This window comes from Aythya marila (assembly GCF_965140915.1).
Source record: "Aythya marila genome assembly, chromosome: 3".
NCBI lineage: Eukaryota > Metazoa > Chordata > Aves > Anseriformes > Anatidae > Aythya > Aythya marila.
This window is the reverse complement of record NC_139044.1, coordinates 23,552,496-23,571,159: the sequence shown is the minus strand read 5'-3', so window position 1 is coordinate 23,571,159 and position 18,664 is coordinate 23,552,496. Positions and strand designations below refer to the sequence as shown.

General features: G+C 39.8%; 1 protein-coding gene across 1 annotated transcript; it reads right to left on the bottom strand.

The window, feature by feature from the left end:
* Nucleotides 1-6,179: 6,179 nt before the first annotated feature.
* NEK2 (NIMA related kinase 2) lies at nucleotides 6,180-15,021 on the bottom strand. The gene is made up of 9 exons (XM_082755903.1): nucleotides 14,871-15,021; nucleotides 14,553-14,770; nucleotides 13,611-13,848; nucleotides 12,831-12,913; nucleotides 12,473-12,599; nucleotides 11,611-11,830; nucleotides 10,604-10,658; nucleotides 10,449-10,519; nucleotides 6,180-7,931 (listed from the first exon to the last, which is right to left on the bottom strand). The coding sequence occupies exons 1-9, from the start codon at nucleotides 14,964-14,966 to the stop codon at nucleotides 7,705-7,707; spliced, it is 1,335 nt and encodes a 444-aa protein (XP_082612029.1). The 5' UTR covers nucleotides 14,967-15,021; the 3' UTR covers nucleotides 6,180-7,704.
* Between the last annotated feature and the right edge of the window lie 3,643 nt (nucleotides 15,022-18,664).

Genomic DNA, 18,664 nt, shown 5'->3' with positions numbered 1-18,664 from the left:
AGAGTGAATTCCCCTCCTGTGAAGGTAGGAAATCAGGCTACCGGGCTGTCAACCCAAAGACTGGTATTAAATGAATTAAGAAAATGAGGAGGGTGGATGTTGCTATAGAGAGTTTTCCAGTTTACCTAGTAGCCTGCATTGGTAAGTTATGAATGACCCAGTAGCTGTGTAAAGACAACTCATCAGCATGTTTTTTTTCCTACTAGCAATGTGCTTAAAAGTAAACAAAAACCTTACTGACAGGTGATGGAAGTCCCAGATATGAGTTTCCATAGAATAACTGTCAGGTTGAGAATCGTCTGTTGCTCTTTTCGTACTTTTTTATTATTTATCAGGGGCAGGAAAGTACCTCAGCAGTAGCCAGGGGTCTTGAAGGCGTTAGATGCAGTTAGGGGCAGGTGGTGCTAACACTGCATACCCCTCCTGTTTCTCAGCACTGCTGAGGTTGAAACATGACAGGATGATTTAGAGCATGATAAGGAGTTGCCCTGGCATTAAAAAAGTGAGCAGCTACCATTCTTCCAGGGCTGAGTCACCAGGAAGAATGAGGCTGTAAACTGGGGAAGAGGCTAATTGTTTTGTGTTTGGCTAGTCAAAAGAAGACAGGTCTATGTTTGCATATGATGAAAGCTGTCCTTACCACTGCAAAGATTTGGTTTTATTCAGTTTCTCTTGTTGATGCTTCTGAATTTCTATAAGGAAACAACTGGTGATTTTACTATAGGACCACTAAAAATGTTTGTTCACAGCCTGGTACTGTCGGATACTGGATCAGGACTACAGCTGGCAGCGTCTTTGGCAGTACACATTTATATGATAATAAAAATACATCCCTGTAGAACATACATGGTTTTTCCCCAACTTTGTACCAATGCCAATTGGTTACATACGAGATATCTTTACATGTCCACTAACTCCAAACTTCTGAACAGCTAAATAGCATTATTCAGCATGTGCTGTTCTCAAAATACTTCACCATGGCATAGGAATTTCTTCAGTCCCACCTTATTAAGCTGATTTTTATTTTTTTTTAAGAAAGTTGGCTGTTCGCCCAAGCTGAAGACGTGGATAAACATCTTGGTAAGCAGGACATGGAGCCTGTATGGCACACAGGGAGCCTTTAGAAACAGTTCCCATTTCAGACAGGGAGTTTTGCATGTGACTGGGGCACTGCACATATGGCAAGCCACTTGCAAACGCTGCAAAACATTGCAATAATGCTTAGAATCGACCCTTGTAGCAAGGGCTACTTCACTTCCAGAAAATGGCCTTGCAGCTGGAATCCAAACCGTCAAAAATGAAATTTAAAAAAAGCAAGGGACCATTAGAACAGCTGGTCAACTTAAGCCAAGCTTCTAGGGTTTTATATAAGAAGTTCCCGCAGAGCCAGATTTGAAAACAAAGCTCATGGTTATTGCCTGGCATGAGCCCAAGGCCGAGTTCCTTGGCTGGGCTCTGCTGTTCAGTTGAGCTCATTCCCTGGAGCACAAGCGGAGGACCAGGCTTCCAAGACCATGATTAACCCACCGCTTCTTGCCAACACTTAACTGTTTTGTTTGCACCCGCAGCCATGCCAGCAGCAAGTGCAAATTAGCAGCAGTTACAAGACTGGTCTGCTGTGGATTCCTTTAGTCTGAACGTGAGACAGCAAAATGAACAGGGAAAGAGGTTAAAAACATGCACAAGTGAAGGCCGCGGTTGTTCATACACAAATTCCCTTCCAAGCTTCTGAAGTAAGGTTTTCAGGGCTCTGCCCAGACAAATTCCCTGAACTTAGGCAATGCAGGGTCTTGTTTTCAGTACCTTAGTTAAGATCAGTAACTAGAAAAAATTCTTCCACGGCCTTTTGCTTTGTGCTAATGGAGGTCCATTGGACGTGGCTTTGCACGGAGGTGAAGTTCCCATGTTTCTAGTTTCCTTTTGAGGCATCAAGCCCTGAGTCAGGAATTCAGCTTTGAAGAAGAGTGGGAAATTTAAAGGAGGGAGCTTTGCTTGTTGCATCCTCTGCAGAGACTGAGTGACACATTCTTGGCTGCTCGCCTGTATTCACCACGCTGTTGATCTGTGCCCATCACATGGCTGAGGGTGACTGAAGGAAAATAGGTGAAAAGTGACCTCATGTATGAGGGTGAGGCCCCAGCCTGCCTTATGGGCAGACAGCTCCCTTTGAGCACATCACACAACTGTTTTCTGATCACACGGGTCCCTCTGGAAACTAACCTAATGGTGAGAAGGTTTTCCTAGCTTTCAGTTCACCTGGGGAGAAAAATTCAAAATGTGCCCTAAAGGTAAGCCTGTAATAATTCTTACAGAACTAGGTTATTTTTTCCAATCAACCAAATACTTCCTTGATTATATCATTTTCTTTAATGCTAATGCTTCCTCCTGCTTTTAGTTGCAACCACAAAGTACTTACAATCCAGTTCAAGCTAATTACGTGGATCATTGCCATAAGAGGTATTTGCTTCACCTCCCAGGAAATCATTATCTGTCATGATCTGCCATTTGCCCTGATGGCTTTGTTTATGTTATCATCCAAGTCTCAGAAAGTCTATATTATCTTTCCCTAGTGGCAACTAAAGATTGATTAGCAGTAGCCAGGAAAGACTTTAAATGGCAATTAGTGCTCAGGTTGGTCCGTGACTTTAACACTTGTGTTTGTCAGGCAGGATTTTCTAAACTTCCTGGATGACCTAAATAGGCACCTAGCTCTGGGGTCACTGCAATATTCCCCGATGGTCTGTGAAGAGCTGAGGTCAGCTATATAATATTGCTTCTAGTTGCAATTGAATGGTAAAATGCATTATGAGCAGAAAAAAAAATGCATTCGCTGTTCCCTAATACTACATACAACTCCAGAGAGGTCTGTGGTGCCCCAGCTTGCCAGAGGGCTATTGATGTGACTCCTTGTCAAGGAAAGTCCGATTTGGTGGAAGCCAAGATTGAGAGCTCTACCTGAAGTGGCTTGTCTTCACTTCTGGTGAATAAGATGGATGCATTGTTCCTGCCGTGCCTGTGGCAATGCACATTGTCCACACATCGCAGACAAGCGTAAGTATTTACAGACATCTCATGCTAATGAAGTTGAAGTCCAGCCAAGGTTTCACTGAATTTGAAGGGAAGCTTGTCATCTGCTTTACCGGCCTTCTGTTGTATCCTTGGGACTTAGACTGATACATACGTGCAAAAAATTGTCTTATGCATAAGCTTCCTTCTGTTGACCTTACATGAGCAAGACCTGCTGAAAGAGCTGATTAATCAGTAAAAAAGTTTTCAGCAGCTATCTTTGCAAATAAAGTTTTTCAGATTGGTATGAATAAATGAAAAAATTACTAGCTCTAGCCAAATATTCAAGCACCTGTTAGGTTCCTGCCACATTCCTCAGAAATATGCATGTTGCATGTTTTATGACAAAAAAATGCATGTGGAAACTGCATTGTTTAGTAATCATCAGTCACTGCATGTCATGTCCTAGCCAGTTTCAGTTGCCAAGTGACACAGACATCATGCATTAAGACCATTAATATATATATTTATAAATCACAGTAGAGAACAATGCAGCAATAACTGGGCCCATGAATTACTTCTGCTCGAACCAGGTGAAACAGAAGGAAGTGTCATACATCAGTCACGATAGGAACCACTCAAAAAATGAAAGTTAATTAGTGAGATTTTTTCATAAATATCTTTTCTTGTCCAGAAAGAGCTTACATTAAAAAATAAGACAATTTGTAGCTAGATAATGCTAGGTACCTCTGTGACCTTTCTTCTTCTTCTGTATCATAAAACTGACTCATATCATTGGCAGCAACTTGAGTTATGTACTTTCATTTTGACGGAGTAAAAATGCATGTTGTATTAAGTCACTAAATGTCCGCAGATTTCTGTATCTCGGATCTAATAATTGAACGTGGGTGCAACCTGAAAGTGAGATCCAAATGGCAGGAGTCCACTCTGCAGAATACAGAGGATTTTTCTTCCGATAAAACTTCATCCTTTCATGGCAGCTAAGCCTCAGAAGTGCACTTTGCCTTCAAAGGAAGATGTCAGATAAAGGCGTCGCTATCCTCAAGTATAGTCACTTCCCAGCACTGCTGATCTAGCTGAAAGCAAGATTAAATGACAAAGCAGTATAACATGTGGCACAACACTATCAGTCTGTGGAGCCTTTTAAAGTTGTAAAGACTAATATTTAACTTCCAGCTAACTTCTAAAGTAAATATACAAATAAAACTCACTTCTTATATCTGAGGTGGATTATATTATATGTAGCCTTAATTATGCCAAAGTCTTCCCCGGCTTTATGGTTATCATAATTCTTCTGGCTTCACGAATTACGCAAGGGAAGAACAGGACGCAGACATGGCCCGAAGGCTGTCACTGTACCATCACTAGGCCGACTGTATTTTGGGTTATGAATGCTATGAAGAGCTTACTGGGAAATAGACATTGTCCTTATCAGCACAGCAAGAAGTGCACGCAGACACTAACATGATGAACAGCGTAAGTGAGAGTACCTTGTCTTTTTGGACAAGGAAAACTTGTAGCAGGGAGCTTCTGCTCTGCACGTTTTTCTGCTTGTGGGAAACTGCAGATAGACTCTTGAAGTGAGCACCTGTGAACCAGTTTGTACCATTATTAGGATCAGATCGCCTTCTCCTCGCTTATTCGCTGAGTAAAGGTAAAAATGTGAATTTTCCTGGGAAAAAGTATTTTGTAGTTCGTTGTTACAGAGGATTTATCCGTCCACCTATTCAATAATATAGACCACATTAAAGGACTTTGTGATATTTATGTTTACGAATAGATGGTCTACTTTTAAACCTGATTTCCTTTAAACATTAAAAATCTGCCAGAAGTGCAGACCTGTACAAGATCCCAGCGCTGTCTCTGAGCTCCCCCCTGTGCCAAGCCTGTTACTGATGGAACGTAAGGCACACGGCAGGGTCTTGAGCAAGGTCTCACACAAAGGCTGAAGACGAGGGATCTGGTCCACATTTTTCCAAAAGCGATGCAACTTTCCTTCTAATCTATCTGAGACAGAGTATGTTCCACGCACACAAACCTTCTGTAACTTCAGAGGTGACTTCCGTATATCCTTTGAGTGCCCACAACTACAGACATTTCCAAAATTCCTGGTACTAATATTAAACAGCAGCGAGTATCTCACAACATCCAGCAGTGAACACTATTATCATCAATCTGTACGCCATGCAAGAGGAAGGTTTAGCTGTACTGTGTATATATGTACAAATACACCCTTACTCTCAGGAGATGACTATACCCCTCAGCACGATGGCAATGTTTCGCAAGCAGTTTATAAGCAATCTCTATTCCCATAAATATTCTATTTATTTCCTTGTATGTATTTGAAAACCTGAATGTGACTCCCATGCATGCTCTGGGAAAAACAATTATGCATTTGTAGAAAAATGTAAATTTCAGGATTCCAAAGCAAAAAACCCGAGACATAATGAAGACAATCCACAAGGATATCTTCCCCTATGTTCAACATATGCTGCTAAGAAGCTCTTATTCCAAAAAAGAAACTCCAGAAAGACTACCTTTATCATACTAAAACAATAATACTTCAAGAGAACATTGTTCGTAATGCATCTCAAGTAGCTCAATGCTACAGATGTATCTTAAGCAAAGTTCTCATTTATTTCTGCCAACATGATTGATAGTTTGCACACTCTGTAGCATTTCCTACTCATAATAGTGTAACTGTTAACTAGGATTTTGATTTGACTATTTTTATAAAACATGCATAAAGATGCAAAATGGCAAATTACAGATAATTACAATTAATTGCACCAGCAAGTACAAAAGCATCTGTAACCTAAAAAATCCATCTTGCAGCAACACACTTATGATTTTCTGAAACAAAACAGGTAGAAACATATTTCAACCAGATCTTAAATTTTGTGTTAATGAATGTATCCATAGACTACAGGAGAGTCCCGTTGATTAAAAGGCAACAGTGCCATCTTGAGGTCAGTAGAGAATGAAATAAGAGGGGAAGGTGCAGGTATTTGAAGGTATTTGAAGGTACTCTGAAGGTATTTGACTTTTAAATGCACAAATTATTTACATATGGTCCAAGAGAAAAAAATAATAACATCAAGACTTTTTATTAGTTTGATCTTGTTAAAAATCAAAGCATTTTATCAGCTGTTTCACAATACAGTCTTTCCTGAATCACAAATTATGCATTTACTTTCTTGGTTGCTTGGTCTCCTCCCTTGGCTAATCAGTACCTGCATTCTGCAGATGACAAAGCTCACATCAGCAATACTCACATCCCACCTTTTTTCAGGTTAGAAGAATACTACCACATACTCTACCCTCTGCTGTTGCATGGGCTACACAATAAAGATCCACAGGAAGGCCAGAAGAACTGCATTGCAGGTTTTCTGGTTGAGGCACAGAACAGCAAAATCTGAGTATGCAGACATGTTAAGAAAGTAGGGATTCAGCCTCCAAATACATGTAAGAATCACAGAATCACACAGATTCTGTGATACTAATTTTATTTATTTATTTATTTTACGAATATTGTTTGGTGATAGTAATAACAGCAAATACGTCAAAATACATATTTTTTCAAATTAGATTCTCTTTTCCATATACTAGACATTTAGAATACCTCTTTATATAAGATTAATGGTCCAAGAAGAAAACAAGTGTTTTAAAGATCAGCTGTTTTCTGTGAATGTTTTATAGCACTTCTACCTAGAGATAATAAATCTTTGTATGTAATATATGGCAGACATTGCAGTTCCAAAGGATTTATTTTAATTCTTGAGGCAGAGTTTATTCATGAAACTTAAAGCACCCTATGCAACACCCACTCTAGAAAAGAACAGTGATAGCTAAGAGAGGCTGAAAGCTTCTAGAAAATACAGACTTGCTATTCCAAGTAGAATTGCTCCTCCCGGAAACACAGGTGCTAATACCCTGGACGGTGTCCTGTCCAGGAGAGCAGAGCCAGGGGATCAAGTCTACGTCTCAGTTTCAAGAGAAACTGGTGATACTATACCCTGAAGCGAGTCTTTTAGGAGCTGACAAAAAGCCCTGCAGCTGTCCAGGCAGCAAGGACGATAAACTCATCACTTATGCTAAGCTGACAATCCCACTCATTAATCAAAGACATTAAACTAAAAGTAGCCTGCTTTGAGAGGTCACCTAGTTAGTGAGAAGAGATACAAAAATCTTTTTGCTCTTTTGCGAGTTAAAAAAATATTTACAAGCAGATAAAAAGCCACTACTTTCCCACATATACAAAATATCAATACTTCTATCAAATATTCTACATTATGTACAGCATCATTTTGACGCAGACTGCAAATCTCTGTACTTTTTCAGCCGGAAGTTTTTTACAACAGATCTGGAACAATCTGTTTTATTACATTTGTTATTTACTTTTTTCAGAGATGTGTGGTACACAAAGAGAAACAAAAGGTTGTTTTTTGTTTTTTTTTTTTTAAATAGTACAATTCAGCTTGGTATCAAAGCTACTTATTTTTGTAACATAATCTCTCACATCCTTATTTTGAACTACCTGTAGTAGACTAAAAGAATTCATATAAGGACCGTTAAGCTCTATTTTCAGTAGGTTCCAGCTTAAAAGAATGCATAAATATCTTCCTATACATTTAATCAACTCTAAAAAGATAAATACCATGTACCTATGTTACAGTTTCAGCGCATGCCCAAGATTTGCCTGCTTTTCAGCTGATAGTTTTTCTCCAGTTCACACAGAGCTTGAGCGCGCAGATTTGCAGCATACAGGCGTCTTTTGAGATCAGAGCATTTCCCTTTGGGAAGGGGGTGCTTTTCCACATTAGCAGGCGGCACAGCATTCTCTTCGCTTCCACCGAAGTGGACTTTCTTCTTGGTTGTAGACAAGGGGAACAGAAGCTCATTGTCTTCAGAAACAAACAAACAAAAACTGAATTAGTGCACCTCAGCATTTATTGCTTAACTTTTGTCCTTTAAACCTGTCACCCATTTTACTGCCTACCTATGGATTTAAACGATCTAACTGAATTCACTTCAGATCATAGCAAGAGTTCTCTTCCATTTTTGAGTGACATTTGAAAGCAAAGTTTTAAAATCATTGTGGTAAAAGGATATATATATATATGTATCACTGCAGCTTCTAGAGAGTATCTAAAGAAATATTACTCGAAATAAGAAGAAAAACACAGAGTTTCTCCTGCAGGACAAAAAATAGGCAGTAATAATCCAGGTCAAAAGGGAAATGTGGAATTAAGCTCTCAGCTACTTAAAAACCTTGTCTCTCCTTCATAGCAGGGGCAACCCCAAGCTGCCTGTTGCAGTCCTTCTGTCCTACCCCCATTGCTCCAACCCTATCTGCGTATTAAGTCAATGGCATACAAGCTAGGCTCCAACTCCATGAACATGTTCAGGTGCATCAGTAATTAATAAGTTGCTTCCTCTGCAACCTTCAGAACAGGAACTTCCAAAGTATAGCTATGCCTTATCCACACAACTGCCGCAATCAAGAGGCAGTTTATTATTTTCGGTGACTCACGGTACAAAAACAACCATCAAACAATACTGTAACAGCTGAGCTGTCCCTCAAAAGAGCCAACTTCATATGACTTATCTTGAATAAGAAATACAGAAAAAGACCTTATTAGCTGTCCAACTGTCCTAATCATAACTCTGGTGAAACCCTAATTCTCAATTTGTTAGGCTAAAACAAGGATTTAACAAGCACAGAAAGGTGAAAAGGATCAAACTGAAAATGCCAGTGAATGTTTGAGAGCGGTGTAATTTCATACTAGTAATTGATACCTTTTTTAAACATTAAAAACCTTCCTAGGAAGCTGAAAAATCTCTGCAGAGATAGGGGCGTGTCTAGGACGTGGTCACAGAAACTCAGATTTTTGGTATTCCATTTTACTGTGAAGTGAACCACACAACTGACTGAGAAAGAAATTAGGTAGCTGTGTGAGAAAGGTGGTAACATTAGAGCAAGTAAAGATAAAAGTAGCAAGTGATCTTGATAACATATTTCAAGAACACTTAACACCATTTGTGTCAGGAGTGGAAGTATTTTAGAAACAGTATTACAATAATACTGTAGAATGAACTGGAAGAGTAGCAAATATTGATACAGAAGTGTCTAATCAAATGATCTACACCTGAGAAATAGCAAGAGCTGGTCACTCTTCTGCTCTAGGTTCACTTTTCTGTATTATCTAGATGTATTAATTACTCAAAGTGGCTTTGCTCCTCATAAAAAATTAATGTATCTGTGAAGATCAAAATACAGTATGAAGGGGTTGGGGTTGCAGAAGAAAACAGAAGCATGTGCTGGAGCTTGTTTAGCTTCAGTCATCCACTACTAGAGGCAGCAACAGAAAGCCCAAGACAAATTAATTTTGTGTTCTTTAATGTATCAAATAGAGAGGGGCAGAATTGTCAAAGTAGACAGGTATGTTAGAGATGCTCAGGCACCACTAACTTCCAGTGATATTTTACTTGTGTTCTTGCCTGCCATGTATAGGCACTCCACAAGGAGGGGGGGGACAAAAAAGTTTGTTTTATTTGTAGTGGTGACAGTGACATACATTTATCTCACTTCGTTTCTGACCAAAACTAAATTAAAAAATTTGTTGCTACATGGTGTGTTCCCATTTCTTTGTTCTAGAATTACTACCAAGACTCAGCCATTTAATAGCCCATGTCTGTCTTAATCTTGCTCTCCCTAGCAGAAAAGTATTTAGTCATCTATACTGTTAAAGATATCTAAGTTGCAATGAACAGTAGATACTACCTCTCTTATTGTAGCAAGGACTTCAATATTACCAAGTCCAAAGCCAGTGTCAAATACTCATGAGCTAGTAACTCTGTAAAAATGAGTGGAGTAGAGGTAGTCAAGTATTGCAGCACCTTTTTGAAGCCGTTCCTTGTTCTCGTGAATTAAACTGAAGCAAGCAAATAGCACTTTGAGAGTTCTTCAGAGCTTAGATGATGCTTTGATCACAGCTAGGTGGCTTGTAACGAATATTAGTCCCCACTTTAAGGACTTTAGAAGTGGAACTAAAGCTGCAGTGATTAAGGACATGAAAATTTATTAACCAAATCAAACTTCTGTAAGAAGACAGCTAAAATAAGTACAGCTCTGAGAAAGTTTAGATTACAAGTCCATACTTCGGTATTTCATCAGAAATAGTTTAAAAAAAAAAAAAAAAATCAGTGCTGACAGTGGTAACATATTCATAAGCAAACATCATTCATCAAGTCTTTCTGTAAAGGAGAAAGGCAGAAATCTCTTCCCAGCCATGCAGAGATGATTGGGGTTTGGATTGCTACCGTGGGACTAGGTACAGCGCATTGGGTACCACAGGCATCCTTCTGGTCATACCAGCCCACATCTATCAGTGCAACTGGCTTCTTGCGTACTTCCATACCTGGGCCATCTGCAGAAGCTAATGTCCTCTGCTGTTTGTAGAGATTGTAGTTCCGCATCAAGTTCTCAGCTCTGTTTTGAAAAAAAAAAAAGTTTAAGGTTTTTGTTGTAAAATTAGAAACTCTACAATCTAGGCAATGATAGGTTAGTAGATACCTAGCAAGTTTGTCCTCTGCCAGTCTCTCTCGAACACAGAGTTCTCGTTCTCTCTCTGGAAGTAGAAATATGGCAGTATGCAGGGTTAGAATGCAAGTGTTAAAGGGATTGTGCATGATGGATTTTCTTGCAGAAGATGACAGTAGTAGCAGCCTGACAGATGCACCAATGTTTCTAACCCTATGGCTCTAAACAAAGCAACATAGCTGCTGTGTGAACCCAAGCTTTAACAAAACATTAATAAACCACTGTACAAGAGCTCCAAAGTGCTAGTCTTTAGAAAAAAGTCTGCCACACCTACAACAATGAAGCTACAGAAGCTTTCTACTCTGCACATCATATCATGGCACACATGACACCAGGTCTGAATAATCATTTAGACGCCAGCTAACAAGTCAGCAATGACTGAACACCATGTTTTACAGCAGCAGCTGTTATTCAGGCTCAGAAAGCTAAACATACATAGTTAAAAACCTGTGTTCAGAGCCTACTACATATGCAAAGTAGTATTTTATCTAGTCAAGATAAGTGACTAGATGAAACAGCCACCTGTGCTGTTTGACAGGTAAGCTACCTGGAGGGTACAGCCGCTATAGAAGCAGCTACATTATGTTCACCTTAGGCTATACATTAAGGTAGCTAATGTTAATGTACACAGAGTGGGTGAAAAGCAGCCTACACCGCACAGTGCAGGGCAATATATGCAGGCTTCCTGCATACTTTGCAGGTTATTGCTCATTTTTAATGATCTTCACAGACCAGACTTCCATTTCTGAACTGGCAACTACATCCTAGTAACTGAAACCCAGAACAAACCTGTCTAGGTGATCAAGTCCAAGCATTTTTGTTTTAGTCTTCAGACAGAGTTCTGCTAGCAACAACAGGGACATGACAGCCTAGGGCACTAAAATGAGGGGTTTGAAAATAGTCTACCTTTCCTTCCTCAGCACTTAATCTTTTCAATCAGAATCTTATTGCCACCCCCTTCCCAAAGGGAAATATCATACGCTCCAAACGTTGCTCTCTGTCTTTAATGGCTTGCTCTCTTTCTTTCAATTGCCGCTCCTTCAGTTTCAGCTCATTCACTGGAGCATCCAGATGCTGCAGCCTCTCTGGCTCCCCAGATCTCCGGCCTCTTTTATCAGAGTTTTTTTTCAGCTCTTCTGTCACCAAGTCTGCTATCAAGGGGTGCTGCAGAATATCTTCAACAGAAGGTCGGCAATAATCCTAAAGGGAAGAAATTACCAACAGGTCACTTTACAACCAAGAAACATTATGGCCAGGGATTCCCTAGCAAGGCCCACCCCAGGTAGAAACCAGCTACGTGCCATACAGCAAGAGACAGAGCATGAGTGGGGGCAGGCAGCCCGCAGAGGCAGGTGCCAGTAGACTCCAGAGCCAACATTCTGCATCTTCCCCTGTACCTGAGTCCTAAAGGAGCCACACCTGTCTCAGGTTCTTGTTACAGCTTTGCTGTCCTATGCAATGCTCTTCTCAACACCCCCATCCCACTTGTGTGGGCCAAGCCATGTATTAGCCATATAAAACAGAAGTGAAGACAAAACCTCTTCAAAGTTCCAAACACACTGGGAGCCATTTTAACCCCAAAGTTAGACCACAAAACTCCGCATGGGCCAGTACTGAGACACCATCTCACATAAGATGGCGTAATGCTTGAGCTGCTTCTTTTATTTATTTATTGGTGCCCTGAAAGCACCGTTTCCCCCACTTCCCCATGCAAGCGATATTGCAGGTGACAAGATGATAGCATCACCACTTCAGATCAGTTTGTTCCATAATTGAAAAGGGAAACTTGTACTTCACTAGTAGTTCATATCATGGGTGGAAAAATAATAAATCAGTTCTTACCTTTAAATTCAGCATCTCTTTGAGAAGTTCATTCAACTGCTCCGAGTAACGGTACGGTATTCGTCTGAACTTCCCTTCCCTTATCTTTTCTGCCAACTCCTTTTGGTTGTAAGCTCTAAATGGAGGCCTAAAGAAGAGTTTTACTGAAGTCTCTCACTGGTTTTACAGGACTTATTTTCATTAGAGTGTCAGATTCAGAAAAAAGCAGCAAGATTAGTTATCTCATGTCAAGACCAATATAGAAATAAAAATCCTAGGATTGGTCTTTGAAACCTTTAAGCTTTCATTTATACAAAATGTAATCACTTACACATTAAAAGTTACTCTTCTACATTTATTACCATGCTACTATACTTACGAGAGAGCACATAACTCATACAGGAGACATCCTAGAGACCAGATGTCAGATTTTTCATTGTATGACATGTGGTTTATTTGTTCCTAAAGAGAGAGAGAACAATCTTTAACATTAGAGACATTCTTCTCCTACTGCAGGATCAGCTGCTGTTTGAACCTGAATTAAACCACTGGTTGCTGGGGGTACTTCTAAGGTTCCTTCTTAATTAACTTCCTCAAGTATCTTACTAGTAAGGTGTTATCACAATAGCAATGCCACACTACAGAAGACTGAAGCATTGAACCAGTTTTCAACTGATAAAGCCCCACATTCCAGGCAACATTAATCTTCTCCCCACCAAAAGGTACTATCAGTGGAAACACATTCTTGTTCATTTCTCATACAATTAAGTGTGTAACTTAATAACTTCTTTACCTTGACACTGAGAAACAGAAGAGCTCTCTAGCTTCTCTGTTCCTTTTACAGAAAGCTACTCCAACGTAACTACCTTACATCTATAATATTCCAAGCACGTAATACTTATATAGTGAAAATTAACCTTAATTAGAAGGTAGCAATGGTGTGAAGAAGAAATGAGGTGAAGGTATGTGGAAGCTAACGATCTGCAAAATAACCTTGTCTCCAGAACATACACACACTTTATCAAAGAGTCACCTGCATTTAAGACTAGTAACTCTTCATTAAATCCTCCTAAGTATTAATGGACTCTGAGATCAACACCGCAGAAAACAGTTCTCAGAGGGATGAAAGGGAAGACAAGACACAAAAGGGAGCTCTTACCGGAGACATGTAATATGGAGTTCCAACAAACGTTTTGGCAAAGCTGGTGTCGTGGTGCAGTATTCTAGCCAGTCCAAAATCTCCGAGTTTAACATTCTGCTTGCTGTCTAGAAAGACATTTGCTGGTTTTATGTCACGATGCACAGTGACTGCACCATCACTCCGTCTATGACATTCCTTCAAGGCCAACGTCAACTGAGTCAACACTCGGAGAACAAAGCTTTCTTCCAAGTAATGCCTGAAAGACAAAAACATTTAATGAACATTAATAGATGCTTTATAGCATACACCAACTTCAGTAGTTGCTACCAGTCTTAGTCCTATATTTTTAACAGTTAGTAACGTTATCAAGCTTATCACCTTTAAAGATAAGCTATCAACAGGCATCTACATGTGTTAATTTAAAAGCAGAAATTGAAAAAAAATAAACACATTGTAAGATGTAGGCTTCTGTTGCAGAGTCCGCATGACATTCCCTTCCTCCCTCAAAGGGTTTAACAGATATGCAGCATTTCCGTGCCTAACAACACAAGCATCAAATTGTAAACAAGCTGAGAGCTAAGACCCCTGATTTTCAATGTAGCCCTCCTTAAATGAGGGCACCGGTTCAGTTTATACAGCTCCGGTGCCACTTTGGACCGCTCTCACAGAGCAGCACCATGTATTTGTTCAACCTAAGCCTGGGAAGATTAACATATACTTCAGAAGTAGGCTTTTTATCCTTCGGACAGAGAAGCATCCGATCAGCTGGCGCACCCGCTAGCAGAACTCCCAGCAGCGCTTCACACCGCCCTCTGCACGTTTCACAGCAGTTGCTGGGTCCAGAGGGCTGGACTCCGAGGCACAAGCTCAGAGACACATTTCACCTTAACCTCGCTCCTTTGGCTGCCCAAGATGCTTCACGCCACGCATCCCCACATCGCCCCGAGGTACTCCACGTGCCTTTCCCTCGTGCAGCGGGCGATGAGGCTGGCCAGGTCCCCGCCGTCGCAGTACTCCATGACGATGTACAGCGTCGTGCTGCTCCTGTCGATGATGCGGTCGTGGTAGCGGACGATGTTGGGGTGCCGCAGCTCGCGCAGCAGGTTCACCTCCGAAACGAGCATCTGCTTCTCCGCCTCCGTCATGGAGCCGTAGTCCAGCTCCTTCCACACCAGGATCTGCGGGGGGACGGACACCGGCGTTCAGCTCGCCCAGCCCCAGCCCCCTTCGCCGCCCCCCACCACGCCGATCACGGCGCCTGCCGCCGCCGCCCCTCACCTTGCCGTCGGCTTTGCGCCGCACCTTGCGGCACCTGCCGTAGGAGCCGGCGCCGATGGTGAGCAGCACCTCGTAGTCCTCGGGCCGCCCGGGCATGGCGCTAATGGCGGCCGCGCCCAAAATGGCGGCCGAGCCACCACCGCCAAGCTGCCCTCAGACCCCCGCCTCGCCGCCGCCGCCGTTTGAACGCGCCGCCCCGCCCTGCCATTGGCCGAGCGGCCCCGCCCTGCCGGGGATCCCCGCTTCCCATTGGCTGTCGGGGTAAACAGCGCCCGCCCGCTAACGGCCGTTGCAACCGCCGGGAGGCGGCGCGCGGCAGCCATGGCGAGAGCCACAGCGGGGCCGGCCTGAGGAGGGGGGCGTGACCAGACTCACGCTGTTAGAAACGATAGGAAAGCGGTCTGGGAAATAACCCCCGAGACCAGCGGGGAAAAACTGATTCTTCAAGAAATCGTTGTTAAAAACTCCACAAAAGTGACAGAGAAAGCATATGAGGATAGCTGTCCTACCACAGACAAACAGCTTCTGAAAATAAACCAAAGGGTGCCAAGGGGCAAATGTAAATTTGACAGCAGGAATGTGTGGGTCCGTGTCCAAATGTTGAACCAGCAATTATTACGAGTATTATTATTAAATTTCATTATATAACACTAGAATACACTGAATGGCATTACAGAGATTTTAAGTATATGCTGTATGATTTAGCATCATTTAGGGTATTTTTGGAGTGATACTGGAGTCAGTTGTGGACTCAGTTTAATTTCATCTCTCTCAATTGTGTGGAAATGGCACTCTGAAGCAGGAATTGTAACGCTTGTATAGATCCTGAATCAGGTACAAAAAAAAAGAGCAGTTTTAAGGCTTTAAAAATGGTTTGGGGGGCATAGATGTTATGCTCTCATTGAATATTTATGAAATATTCTTATATTCTGAAAGTTTAGAAAAAAACAAAGCCTTTGTGTTAATCATCAGGAGGCACAAAAGCTCCTGTTTTTCCACTATAAGAATTCTATAGCTTTCTATCTGTAGATGTCTACTCATTACAGGAAAAAATGAGCAATTGAGTATAAAGACGTATATAGTTTTGTTGTTAATGAGTAACAGGGTACTCTAAATCATTCATTTTTATCACTACTTTTAATTATTACGTTAAAAGAAAATTCCCATATACAGTATTAGCTTTGTAAATAAATGATGGCGCTATGCAATAAGAATGACACAAATTGCAGTATGCATTATGCAGGCTGTAAGCTTCATTTCTGGTGTCAAATCTCTCTCTGTTTCAAACTTCTGTACTTTTAAATTAGCAAAAGGCCATCATGCATCCCCACTGTTATCAATGGGAGCCTTTCTATTTATATTTCAAAAGAAACAGAGTAGATTTTGAATTCTGTGTTTCATCTAGGGTCTGTTTTAAAAGTTTCTTTAGAAATGTTGGTTTGAATCATAGAAATGTCAAAAGGTCATGCTCCAAAAACCAGTAGCACAGTCATTTTTGTTCTAATTATTCCTATTTTAAAGAGCTTGATAAAGTGAGAAAAACGCATTTCTAAAAATTAGTATTATTTTTTTCTGTAGGTGCTCATTTTTCTTTTTCTTTCTCATTCTTACCGTATAAGAGAACCCAGAGTCCAATGATTCCAAGAATATATTTCAAGTTTGAAATGGAGACCACTTTTGTCAGGTGTTGTATTTTCAACTCTGATCTCTAATTCAGAAGCAACTCTTAGATTTCTAGTCTTGAAAATACATGTCCTGACTTCAGGTCTTTGAAAGACACAAAATAGTTTTTGATAACCTATTTTATCTATTTTTAATACTGCTTGCAATTTTTTTTTCCATCAATTTTCACCAATTGTTTCCTAAAACTTGATAAAATAAACTAAAATTCTTCCATAGTTCATTGCCAAAGTTCAGTAATTTTTGTGATACCTACCATTTTTGCCATAAGGGGTACCATTTTCCATATTCTAGGGCCTAGTTACCTGACAAAGTATTAAACACTGAAGATAGATAATATGGTAGATGAAGTTCTATTTCTCTTAGATATTTTCTCTTTTGTGCATGGAAATAAGTAACACAAATGGCTAACACTTGCTGTGGGAGTCCAAATGAGTATATTTATCCAGACTGATAGCAAAAATAAAGTATTTTAAAATACTATAGCAAATTAAATTATTTTTGTGGCAACTTTATTTTTGTTAGCCAATCAGAGAAAACTGCATGGAAGTAGAAGTTCAGAAACAGAAAACATGCCCAACTGGAAAAGTACTCAAAATACATACAGACAGAGGTTTCTAATGAAAAATAAATGTACTTAGTAAAAAATAATTACAAAAATATCTGCAGAAAATGTTGTCTTTTCTCTTCAAAGACACATGAAATCATATTCCAGGATCTCAGAAATATGTTGAAGTCCACCAGCAAAAAGGAGGAATTGAGTACACGGCATCAGCAAGGTAAAAGATCTTAAAGAATTCCTTTAAATGACAAAAAGAGAAATTATAAAAATTAGAGCAACTGAGACATTGGTGTGTTATTTTAGTACATTTTCACCATCTAAGTAAATTGTTTTTTATTTGATTAGCAAGTGTATGTTTGTTTGTTTCTGTGCTTGTTTTTCCAACTTTTCTCACTTGGTCTCATGAACACAAATTTTACGTCTACCAAGAATTACAATACACAGATTTTATCATCAAAATTCATATCTAGAACTAAAACAAAATCAAATCATAAAAATGCTGGGATATTACATTGTAGCACTCTCCTCCTTTAGAAACACCCCGGTGTGGAAAACCTTCTGTATCTAAACAGATGACTGGGTAAGCAAAGATTAATGAAGCATGCAGAACTGTTTATTTGATTTCAAACAAACAAAAAAACAAAAACACACACACTCAAAAAACAGCTTTCTAGAATAATTTAATGTGGTGAAGCAAAGTTCAGTATAATCACTATCAACTGAGATGTAATAATGCTTTCCATGGAAATATTCCAGTTTACTGGAAATTCCAGTTTTATGCATTTTGGAATATTCCAGTTTAATGCTTTCTGGAATATTCCAGTTCACAGTATATAGAATCAGAAAATTTTAGATGTTTATACCTTTGTCAGACATCCATGTTCAACAAAATTACATATGAAAGATGAGGATAATAGCTCATAATAATAGAAAAATTCCAATGTATTTATTCATGGCATGTGATTAAATGTCAGAAAAAAAAATACCACAGTAAAATTTCCTAGTATTTTTCCTCTACTGGTTTGAAGGGGGAAACAAAGAACATGTTCATTGATGAAATTCTGCACAACACAGCTGTGGACAAGGCAAAAAGGAACAAAATTTAGAAGCATCAATTATAGTGCTTAAGTACACTCTACATTTCATTTTTTGTAATGTTAGGATTCAATGCCAACTTAGACTCCAGAAGAAATACATGCAGCAGGCAAGCTTCAATAGGGGAGTTTGTTGCAGCAGCCACACCTTTACAGTTTTGTAAAACAAACTTTTAAAATGAGGAAAACCATAAAAGCACATGGTATAAATACAAATTCAGCAGCAAGTTAAGTTCCTGCATGTAGCACTGGAAAAAAAAAAAAAAAGAAAAAAGAAAAAAAAAAAAAAAAGAAGAAAAAAAAAAAAAAGCTAACAGTGGGGGAATTCATGAGAAAGAGACTGAAGAAAGTAAAAAATACATTTTTGCATTTAGAGAGGGCAGCACGTGAATTCCATTAAATCCAGATTTGCTTTATGCATTTCTTATATTCTGTAAGGGAATATTTCAATACATGGC

Bases quoted from the DNA above. Each gene is read 5' to 3' on its own strand.
- NEK2 (XM_082755903.1), bottom strand. From the start codon at position 14,966: ATGCCCGGGCGGCCCGAGGACTACGAGGTGCTGCTCACCATCGGCGCC. The intron at 13,849-14,552 runs GCACGTGGAGTA...TTTGTCTTTCAG, and splicing joins GCCCGCTGCACGAGGGAAAG to GCATTACTTGGAAGAAAGCT. The intron at 10,659-11,610 runs GTATGATATTTC...TTCTACTTCCAG, and splicing joins CAGAGAGCAACGTTTGGAGC to AGAGAGAACGAGAACTCTGT.